The sequence below is a fragment of the Gigantopelta aegis genome, chromosome 4 (genome assembly GCF_016097555.1).
Source record: "Gigantopelta aegis isolate Gae_Host chromosome 4, Gae_host_genome, whole genome shotgun sequence".
In the NCBI taxonomy this organism is placed as follows: domain Eukaryota; kingdom Metazoa; phylum Mollusca; class Gastropoda; order Neomphalida; family Peltospiridae; genus Gigantopelta; species Gigantopelta aegis.
The window spans coordinates 8718847-8730070 of NC_054702.1; the positions used below are offsets into that span (position 1 = coordinate 8718847).

An 11224-nucleotide genomic window follows, 5' to 3' on the forward strand; every position below is an offset into this window, starting at 1 on the left:
AAATTTTATATTTACTAAATCGGAAAGAACAGCCAATGGAAACTTTCGTCTTAGTCTGGCAATGGGGAAAGAATATGTCTGGTACCTGAGTTGTCTTGGAAGTTGCTCGTTCGTAAAGCTTAATGACCATGTTCTTTGAGTTCCGAGACGATGGGAAAGCTGATCGCAGCTTCGCTAACTCTTGTTAGACAGTAGGTTTCGTAAATGTAGCTTCTTTCTAATGGTGATAATAACTTGGAAGGCTTTTTTTGTATGTTTATTGACACATCGGACATGATTCGGGGCGCTTGATGGGTCAAATTTGGCTTGCGATATCGTATACACTGGATCTTACCATAGACTATAGTAGTTAGGAGTAGACTAATTATATAAGTATTATATAAAAATAAGATATTAACAAATATATTCAAAAACACTTTTTAAATAAAATATTTTTTGTTGTAAATTGTGAAATGGAATACCTGATATATTTTGAAAAAATGGGGGTTGGCCCCAATCACACATATTGGGGGTAGGGGTGAGAGCTTTCCATAGAATCATAATGCATCATGGTAGTAGGGAAGATTTTGTTTAGTAACACATTGCAATTTCAGAGATCACTACACTGTTCCAAACATTAATTTGCAAATCGGTTTTCATAGCCGCTGTCTTCTGCTAATCGAGAGCTAGACGGACATTTGCACAGTTATGATAACTCTCTCAGCCAGAGAGATATATATAGCGAAAACACAGAATGGCTGCCTACCACCGGATAGGCATCTATTCAATTTCTCACACTAATATATCCATAACCCTACGTTTGGCGGTAAATACCATTACATTGATTATTTTCCAATTCGATGATAACAAATAATTCACATATTAATCATTAATACATACACTACAAGAAGAAATTTGACAGCACCCCCTTTTAATAATGTTCTAGTCAAATACATGTACATACTAGGTGCTGACAGGTTTCTTCCTGTAGTGTGTGTATTGGTGATTAATATATCAAATTAGCTTTTATTGGAAACGAACCAGCCTCGGTGGCGTCGTGGTTAGGCCATCGGTCTACAGGCTGGTACTAGTAGGTACTGGGTTCGGATCCCAGTCGAGGCATGGGATTTTTAATCCAGATACCGACTCCAAACCCTGAGTGATAGCTCCAAAGGCTCAGTGGGTAGGTGTAAACCACTTGCACCGACTAGTGATCCATAACTGGTTCAACAAAGGCCATGGTTTGTGCTATCCTGCCTGTGGGAAACACAAATAAAAGATCCCTTGCTGCCTGTCGTAAAAGAGTAGCCTATGTGGAGACAGCGGGCTTCCTCTAAAAAACTGTCAGAATGACCATATGTTTGACGTCCATAGCCGATAATAAGATAAAAAATCAATGTACTCTAGATAGTGGCGTCGTTAAATAAAACAAACTTTTGGCTGGTTTTAACTTTACACCAGCCTCGGTGGTTAAGTCATTGGTCATACGCCTGGTAGGTACAGGGTTCACAGCCCGGTACCACCCAGAGTGAGTTTTAAGACCACATACTACACCCTTTTCTCTCACTAACAACTAACCTACCATCTTGGACAGATAGCCCAGATAGCTGAGGTATGTGCCCAGGACAGCGTGCTTGAACCTTAATTGGATATAAGCACGAAAATAACTTAAAATGAAATGAAACTTTACTTTATACCTTATTATGCAATATGGCCTGCTGAGAAAAAATATGGCCTGCTGGAAATAAAACAACTTGGGCAAGTCGAAGGTTTGAGACAGTGTTGGAAATTAGATTGTCTGAGATGTATTTTAGAGCATTATAAAATTAAAATATACCAATATCACGTGCAGAGCTTCAGCTCTTGAAAATCACCTGCAATTTTTTATGGTAATTATTTCAGGTCAATTTTTATTTCACCTGTTAGGTCTAAAAATAAATCGGACTGCTTTTCACAGGCCACTATTTCAAGCCTTGTATTTTAAAGTTAACCTTTACGAAATTTGTAAGTACAAAATTATGTAGTTACTGTAATCAGTTGATGTTTCAAATCAAAATTTTAAAATATTGTAAATCAGTAAATGTTCACGAGCATAACATTTTAGCAAATTTCGTGAGGCTATACAAGATGCTAAATTTAAAGAGACATATACTATTCCAAAAAATGTTTATAAACTGCATATACGTTAAAATTCATCAAAAGTATTATTTCAGTTGATCCTACAACTTAAGCTGTTTTTAATGACCTCGCTAAAGTGTTACGTCGCTAATATGGGGTTTTTTGTTTAGTTTTTTTTGCTAAATTTCAAGATTGCTAAATAATAATTATAAATCAAAAAAATAAAACATCCATCATTTCTTTAATAATATCTGTTTTTCTTTCTTTTAAAATGTTCTCCTTTTTTTATCTCTCTGGTGTTTTTCTTTTCCTCTTTTTAAAAAAAGAAGTTTTATTGAGTTAATTTCTCCATATCGATGCTATATTTCTGTTATTTATTTGTTTAATTTAAAATATTATTACTGTATTATAAGGCAGTGATTCAGGGCTCCACAACCCTGACATTGTCATTGATGTGGAATAATAAAGGTTTTTAAAAAAAAACAAAAAACATTACCTGTAACTTTAATTTGATTTTTCAGTGGTGAAACGGTTGCTAATCGAGAAAACATCATTCAAGGTAATTATGTCTATCAACTTAATCAGAATTAGGCTGTGTTTTTACCAAGAATCTGTGTTTTCGTGAATCCCAGATTTTAGTTTGAAAGCGCAAGATTATCATTTAATACTGAAACAGTGTTTCCCCCAGGATTTTTGTTCAGAGGGTTGGCAAAATAGTTTGACGTTAACTGAGCCCCCAAAGGGTGCGAAAATGCTAGGGGAGTTTGGGGGCATGCTCCCCAGTAATGTTTTTTAAAATTTCCAGTTGTTTTTAGATGCATTATGGAATACATGAAGGTGTCATGTACACTTATAGAAGGAGATATTTTAAGATAGATTTTAATAATAATGTTTATTATTATTAAATATTTGTATAATGTCAAAACAATAATTTGAAAAGAAGTATAAAAGTATTAGACTAAGCACAAACAGATAATACATATTACTGAATTACTGATTGTAATATGTATTATCTGTTATCTATCTATTTATCTAAAACTAGTAAAAGTAAAACCCAGGTCTTCTAGAATTGAAAAAAAATCCACTAACCATGGGATTGGTAATTTTAAAAATTAATTATCCATGGTTGAATATTCATTAGCCCTACTTCTGTATGTATATCAGGGGTTCTAGAATTCCCATACTGATCAGTGGATAAAATATTTACTGGTCATGATAAAAAATTCACCTTCTAAATTGTAATCACTCGGTGACTGATAAAACAAATAAAAGTAAGTAAATATTTTTTTTTATATGTAGGTACATTTTTAAATTTGTGTTAATTCATCATATAATGCACTTAAAAATATTTTCTTTCAAGTCTTGCAAATTTAATTATGTAATGTTTAAATATAATTTTAAAAACAACACAAAAACAAAAACAGACCAAACCAAAAAAACATTTTGAAGTTATTTAAAACAATATGGTTATGTGCAACCTTTAAAAAAAAACCTAGATCTGACAAGACTGGTCACCATTTATTTTGTTGCGCCTGCTCTGTGTTAGAGTAACAAACTGTTTGGGTACCAGTAGAGTAACAACTGTTTGGGTACCAGTCACTTAGTAGTTAAAGGAAAATTGCACCAAAATGTTGCATTGTTAACTTGGACTTTAATAAAATTACATCTGTAAGTATATTCATTTCAGGGATGGGGCATAGATTACTGGTGACCATATATTCATTAGTGAACTGTTGCATGTGAAAGGAAATCGAAAGTATTGACTTGTAGATCTGTTTTCCTTTTTACATATGATCGATGTTGGTTGATTTTGTTTTTTTTTGGGGGGGGGGGGTGGGTTCATGCGATCATCATCATGATGGTTTATTTGTTTTCCCCTCACTGGCCACCGGGCTCTAACAATGTACATATTTGTGGAATACTAGTATATTTATGACTACTAGCATTTGCTTTCTTTTTTTATATATATAATATCGGCAAATTAATCACAGTCCCTTTTTTTAATGGTTACAATTTTTACGGTCCCAGTAAAAAAATACACAGGGTCGGTGCGGGGTCCTTCCGGCCCCTAGGGGAAACACTGATAATACAAGTTTAAGCATTGCAATAACAAGAAATACATTTGTAATTAAACTTCACTTGAATTCAGTGCTACATTGATAAGGAAATGACAAATACACATTGCATGTACACAAAAGTGCTAGTTATGAGGGCCTCCACAAGTCTAAATAAAAATATTTGACTCTAGTACTCAATGGGTCAAACTCGACTCCGACCCGACACTTACACTAGATGATAATGAGACTAAGGAATAAAGTAAAATAGCATTATACATCTTAGTTTCAGCACTGAACATGGATGCCACATCATACCATTGTATTGTATTCCACACATTCAAGTTTCCCTCCATGTCTCATAGCCGTATAATATAACCAGTGCCAAGCATATGGCAAAATGTCGTAAAATATAGTTAAATGAAAGTGCATGCTCTTCCTTGCATGGGTACTCAACCCTCTACATTAATTTTTCCATCTAGGAGCCAGATGGTACCTACTTGAATTTGTATATAGATAGTATGAAATGTTTTAGTCCTCAAATAAACAAAATAGTCGCATATGTGACCAAATCAGTCTCGATGTAGAGAGCTGGTACTCAAGTGTTGTGAATGGACTCGAGTCTTGCTAGACTCGGCTCGTACTCGAGTAATCGCGGATAGCCTACTGGTTGTTGCTTTTGTCATCTTGATTTCTGTCCATAGTCAGCGTATCATAGTGATACAAATTTCAATGTTTCACCAAGACAGTTTCCAAATGTGCAGCAGGACTAGATCTGGCACTGGCCAAATTCACAAATTGCAAATTTCAAAAATAATTGGCGAATTTTATCTTAATTTGGCAAAATTATTTCATGAAATATATTATATTTTGTTAGAAAATAACTGGGTTTCTGCCATTTTTTAAATTTAAAAGATAATTTGGCAAACATTTTCTGCTGGCCCAGAGCTAGCCGTGTGCAGAGTAATTTCTCAAAAATCATTACAAATTACTTATTTAAACAAAAGTTTGTTTTTAACCAAATATGAAATGACAAAAGGTTGTACTTGTAGCCAATTGTAAGCAACAGTCGAAGCTACCAAGAATCATCCTCTGCTGCTTACTAATAAACACTCTTTGTTTGAGCAGGGTGATCTGAGTTAATGTTAATGTTTTTATGGAATTGCAGGACAGATTGACACATGTTTATCGGAAACTGGTCGTCAGCAGGCGCTGATGGTTGGCAGTCGTCTTCAGAATGAACGGTGGACGCACGTGTTCGCTAGCGACCTCAGTCGAGCAACCCAGACAGCTCAGGTTATTGTTGAGGCCAACAAGTACAACCACTGCTCTATCATCAGTGACCGGCGTCTCAGAGAAAGGGTGGGTTTCTTCAGTTTCGTTTCTGGCAATGTGCTCAAAATTATCATACATTTGTATCTTTTTATTACGAAGACAGGTGGTTCATATAAAGCATTTTAGCAGTTTTTACATATTTCAGGATTATGATTTTTCACATTTCATGAGTTCAGAGTTCTGTAGGTTATTTGAAACTTGTGTCATAACAATATATATTTAATTGTCAGAAATATGGTGTCATGGAGGGCAAAACGTTTCGGGAATTGACGGCAGCTGCCAAGAGCAAGAGTGTGACAGTGACCAACTTCACGCCATGTGGTGCAGAGCATATAGAGGAGGTACCATGTTTGTTCTACTTTATAATACTACACTCGGTGGTGTCATCGTTGAGTCATCAGCTGGTAGGTACTGGGTTCACAGCCCAGTACCGGCTCCCACCAAGAGTGAGTTTTAATGACTCAATGGGTAGGTGTAAGATCACTACACCGACTTCTCTCTTGCTAACCACTAACCCACTGTCTTCGACAGACAGACCAATGATAGCTACGGTGTGTGCCCAGGACAGCATGTTTGAACCGTAATTGGATATAAGCACAAAAATCATTTGGAATGAATGAATATAACACTAAAACAGAATCAACAAATAACACGACTATAAAAAAGTGATTAATCATCGACAGTTGGATGATGAATGCAAGTCTGAAGCTTGCAGTAACTGTTGGTGAAGTAACCATTAAGCTTGCAGTGACTGTTGGTGAAGTAACCATTAAGCTTGCAGTGACTGTTGGTGAAGTAACCATTAAGCTTGCAGTGACTGTTGGTGAAGTAACCATTATGCTTGCAGTGACTGTTGGTGAAGTAACCATTAAGCTTGCAGTGACTGTTGGTGAAGTAACCATTATGCTTGCAGTGACTGTTGGTGAAGTAACCATGAAGCTTGCAGTGACTGTTGGTGAAGTAACCATGACGCTTGCAGTGACTGTTGGTGAAGTAACCATGAAGCTTGCAGTGACTGTTGGTGAAGTAACCATTATGCTTGCAGTGACTGTTGGTGAAGTAACCATTATGCTTGCAGTGACTGTTGGTGAAGTAACCATTAAGCTTGCAGTGACTGTTGGTGAAGTAACCATTAAGCTTGCAGTGACTGTTGGTGAAGTAACCATTATGCTTGCAGTGACTGTTGGTGAAGTAACCATTAAGCTTGCAGTGACTGTTGGTGAAGTAACCATTAAGCTTGCAGTGACTGTTGGTGAAGTAACCATTAAGCCCATCATAATCTACATTTCCTGGGGTATTTAGCTCCATTTGTCACAAACTATCGGTCTTCACCAGGAGCAAAATCAAGGCAAGTTGAAGATCACTCTCCTTAAATGGTGCTAAGCAAAGTGTGAAATAAAATATATTAAACATTTTATTACAAGGTAATCAATTTGACACTCTTAAAAGCTTCCAGGTGAGTGTGGAGCAAAGTGGAAGTGATAGCCTTTCATGGCAATAAGTCCTATATCTGAAATTTAGTTTATAGCTGCACCTATGGACGTTCTTCACTAAGTGTGAACAAAAAAATTAAAGTGTAGTTGTATGTTGGTGGGCTGGGGGATCACATGGGGGATGTAATTGTCAGCAGCATTAAATGCATGTATTGTAGGAGGGATCTATAATTACACAAAAGTCTTATATCAAACAAAAAATTTGCTTTTTATTTCTGTACATAACTGAATCGAAAAATAAAAGAACATACTATCTCTTGTCAGGTCTTTTGAAAGATATTTACATTTACCATAGATTAACTAATGTGATAATACTTATTTAATAAAATACTTTCTGATATTTAGTACTGTATGGTGGGTAGGCTTCTTCTCTTTTTTTTTTTGGTAGGGAGATGGATGTGGAAAATGTCAGATTAAAAAATGATATAAACTTTTGCTTCTTTTTTTCTTTGTTTAAGGTTCGGAAAAGAGCAAAGTCATTTTTCCACGACCTTCTTGATCTGTTGAAGAACAATGCCGTGGAGGAGGTGGACTACACTCCGGCCTCCATCAAAACACGAGTGAGTCACAGCCTCAACAATAGTGTCAACCCCAACACAGACTCCACCCTGGCTGGCCACAGCGACAGCAACAGTAATCTCAGCAACAAAAGCTGTCTCCCAGACGCACCAGACAAACCAGAGAGTATATCGAAACGGCCACGTCATGAAGATGGGTCTGCGGTGGATCAACATACAGGTGTGTTACAGACTGCCCCGTGTGCTAGTGGCAACCAGCCAGCAAATAAAACACCAAGAACTAACGATAGCCCACCTAAAAGTCAGGCTAAACAAACTTCTCATAACGAAAGTGATGGCCGGATAAAAAATAATAATTGTGAAGACGATGGATCGGGATGTGGCAGGAAGGTTGTGAAAGCGGGTTTCCCGGACGACGATGAGTTTGGCTGTCCTAATATCTCCGTTTCACCGCACACCTGTGATGATGATGACTCATCGCAAGTTCATTTTTACACAGACAATGCCAACCCAAGGGAGATAATTTCACACCGACACCCCGCCTCCATATATGGTCGATTCAATGACTCTGAAATCAAAACGATCATCAAACCAACGAAAACTGCCGCACCCGACTGCCCCAACGTGTCTCTCTCGCCACTACTAGAGCACCGTCTTCCCAGCGTCTCTAGTGTCAGCTCGGGTCGGAATAGCAGTTTCGACGACACTGACGGCACCCCTCTTTTCATTGCCGAGGTTCTCGTTGTTAGCCATGGTGGACTTCTCAAGGAGCTGATTCGACACATGATTGAGGACTTCAAATGCAGGATGCCGGGCGGCAAGGGCCATGCACTGCGTGTCGGTCCCAACGCAAGTCTGTCGAAGTTTACCATAACTGTTGACGAAGTCTCCGATAAACCCATCATAACCTGTCTGCGGCTTCACGATAAAGACCACTTACTGTCAATGGATATTCCAGATGCACAAGGAACGTTATAGTGGCACCTATCCTGCCGTGAAACATGCATTTCGAAAGTAGTTGTTCATCCTTAGAAAAGATTCCTTTGTTATAATTAAGGGGGTATTGTATCACGTAGTAGATTGCTAGTTACATGAAGCGACTTAAAAAACACACCGGTATACACAAGATGTTATTATTCATGAGTAACCTGTGTTTTCAAATAGAATTTTAGTGGGAAATCTTGGGTTAATTAATTAAATATTAATTAATTAGTAACAGTTGGACGTGTTGATAGCAAGACATTTTGTGCCTAAATACATTTGGGGTTAGGGGAGGGTAGTGATATTAGTCACATGGTATTAATTTTTATTAGTCTTAATTTCAAGCTTGCTGCGTTAATTACAGTCTGTTCTGTCCTCTTTAATTAGTCAATGGAGCTTTCCAACACAGGTTACGAAGATTCCCAATAATGGTCAAACATTGGGCAGAAGGGTTATATCGGTTATAATTAACACAGGTTTTCTTAGTTTTCAGTTTACCCAGCTTCACTTTATTAGCAATTAGCTGCAACAAGAGATACATCTTCAGAGTTATGTATAGTTGTATGATGTTTTGAGCATAATTACCATTGGCTGGTATTCTAATTTAATAATTATTCTGTCCTCCAAGGTCCTATAACCTTTTTTGCCTCCGATTTCAGTGCTAAAAGTTGTTTAAATGTAAAACTGACTGCAGGCAATTTGTTATGGATTTCAATCAGTAATTGTGTACGTGTATGTTATGGTAATTAATGGAAATACAAATAACCTACGTCTTCCGAGTTTGTAATACATCTCTTTGCATTACGAGGGATTTTGTTTGAAACCAGATTGGTGGAACCCACATTGTTTTTGTTCCAGAACTTGTAGTTTTTGTAATGTGGGTTTGTGGTCCCTTACACTCTTGGATGTTTTGAAAGTAGTACTGTAGCAATATATTATATATAAATATATATATATATATATATATATATATATATATATATATATATATATATATATATAGTAGTGGTGTATTAGATTTTTGTCATCTATTTTGAAAGTTTGATGAGTACATTTATGAGTTCATTTGTATTTTGAAAATATGATCCTACTACTGTTAAAAACATAAAGTTGTGTAAACTTGGTTCCCGACTATATTGAAATGCATTAAGCCAACTTGTTATAGATGTTGCTTGAGTTTTCTCTTTGACCATGCTCAGATTCCTAGCAGACTTTAAATAACTAGAAACACGTTTTTCAAACATCGTTGTTTTTTTCTTCAATCTAATATCAGGCCTCTAAGAATTGAACATTTTCAGCCAATTTTTGGGTTATGCAAAAATAAATCGATTTAACTTCTTTCCTTTTGGCATAAGCCATTATGTCTAGGTAAATGGAGCCCTAAATTTGGCACATTATGGCTAGGTAAATGGAGCTCTAAATTTGGCACATTATATCTAGGTAAATGGAGTCCTAAATTTGGCATAACCCATTATGTTTAGGTAAATGGAGCCCTAAATTTGGCACATTATGTTTAGGTAAATGGAGCCCTAAATTTGGCACATTATGGCTAGGTAAATGGAGCTCTAAATTTGGCACATTATGGCTAGGTAAATGGAGCTCTAAATTTGGCACATTATATCTAGGTAAATGGAGCTCTAAATTTGGCATAACCCATTATGTTTAGGTAAATGGAGCCCTAAATTTGGCACATTATGGCTAGGTAAATGGAGCTCTAAATTTGGCACATTATATCTAGGTAAATGGAGTCCTAAATTTGGCATAACCCATTATGTTTAGGTAAATGGAGCCCTAAATTTGGCACATTATGTTTAGGTAAATGGAGCCCTAAATTTGGCACATTATGGCTAGGTAAATGGAGCCCTAAATTTGGCACATTATGGCTAGGTAAATGGAGCCCTAAATTTGGCACATTATATCTAGGTAAATGGAGCCCTAAATTTGGCACATTATATCTAGGTAAATGGAGCCCTAAATTTGGCACATTATATCTAGGTAAATGGAGCTCTAAATTTGGCACATTATATCTAGGTAAATGGAGCTCTAAATTTGGCACATTATATCTAGGTAAATGGAGCCCTAAATTTGGCATAACCCATTATGTTTAGGTAAATGGAGCCCTAAATTTGGCACATTATATCTAGGTAAATGGAGCCCTAAATTTTGTGTAAAGACAAAAGAGGTTATGAAAAATTAGATTTGCATAAGCAACACACGAATAAAATTGTTCTTACAATTTCCAATGGCATGAATATGTTTTGCATAAGGAGTTTCGAGGCTTTTGAGGGGTTAATGTTTTCTTAATGGTTTGTTTCTTTGCTGTGATTTATGTAATTGCTAGGAAAAATGGGGAATAGTGGAATTTTTCAGTGTTTCTCACCATTTTTTATTGTTTTGTTTTTTTCTTTACCAAATTTGAAACATTCTGTATGTTGACAATGTTTAAAAACTCCTTTCTGTTGGTTTATGGTAGAAGATACGTTTATAAAGCCATAGCAAACAATCCACCCTGCATTTGTAATTATTTATAGTTGCTTTACTTTGTTATCATTTCAAAGCAAAAATTAAAATGAATAATTAGTAACATAATATTCATAAATGTTTTGGGGTTTTTCTACTCTAAATAATTTATCTAGTAAGAAATTGAATTTTTGCTTGTGTGTATTAAAATGTCCTACATACCTTGACACTTCGTGTGCTTAAGCAAGGCCTATGCTTTACAATATTACAGTTTGCTGAGTTTTAG

At 36.2% G+C, this 11224-nt stretch overlaps 2 protein-coding genes across 2 annotated transcripts; both read left to right on the top strand.

Moving 5' to 3' along the window:
- Positions 1-35: 35 nt before the first annotated feature.
- On the top strand, positions 36-9952 carry LOC121372618 (fructose-2,6-bisphosphatase TIGAR-like). The gene is made up of 5 exons (XM_041499043.1): positions 36-191; positions 2619-2656; positions 5320-5513; positions 5717-5827; positions 7438-9952. Exons 1-5 carry the CDS (start codon positions 151-153, stop codon positions 8473-8475), a joined length of 1422 nt encoding a protein of 473 aa, XP_041354977.1. The 5' UTR covers positions 36-150; the 3' UTR covers positions 8476-9952.
- Positions 9950-10420, top strand: LOC121372288 (the record flags this gene model as incomplete). The annotated part of the gene is made up of 2 exons (XM_041498580.1): positions 9950-10103; positions 10145-10420. Coding segments are annotated over 2 exons (267 nt in total), but the record flags the coding sequence as incomplete, so codon positions are not given.
- Between the last annotated feature and the right edge of the window lie 804 nt (positions 10421-11224).

Excerpts from the sequence above, each read along its gene's own strand:
- LOC121372618 (XM_041499043.1), top strand. The coding sequence starts at position 151 with ATGGGAAAGCTGATCGCAGCTTCGCTAACTCTTGTTAGACA. Across the intron at positions 192-2,618 it reads TCGCTAACTCTTGTTAGACA|TGGTGAAACGGTTGCTAATC; the intron begins GTAGGTTTCGTA and ends TTGATTTTTCAG. Across the intron at positions 2,657-5,319 it reads TCGAGAAAACATCATTCAAG|GACAGATTGACACATGTTTA; the intron begins GTAATTATGTCT and ends ATGGAATTGCAG.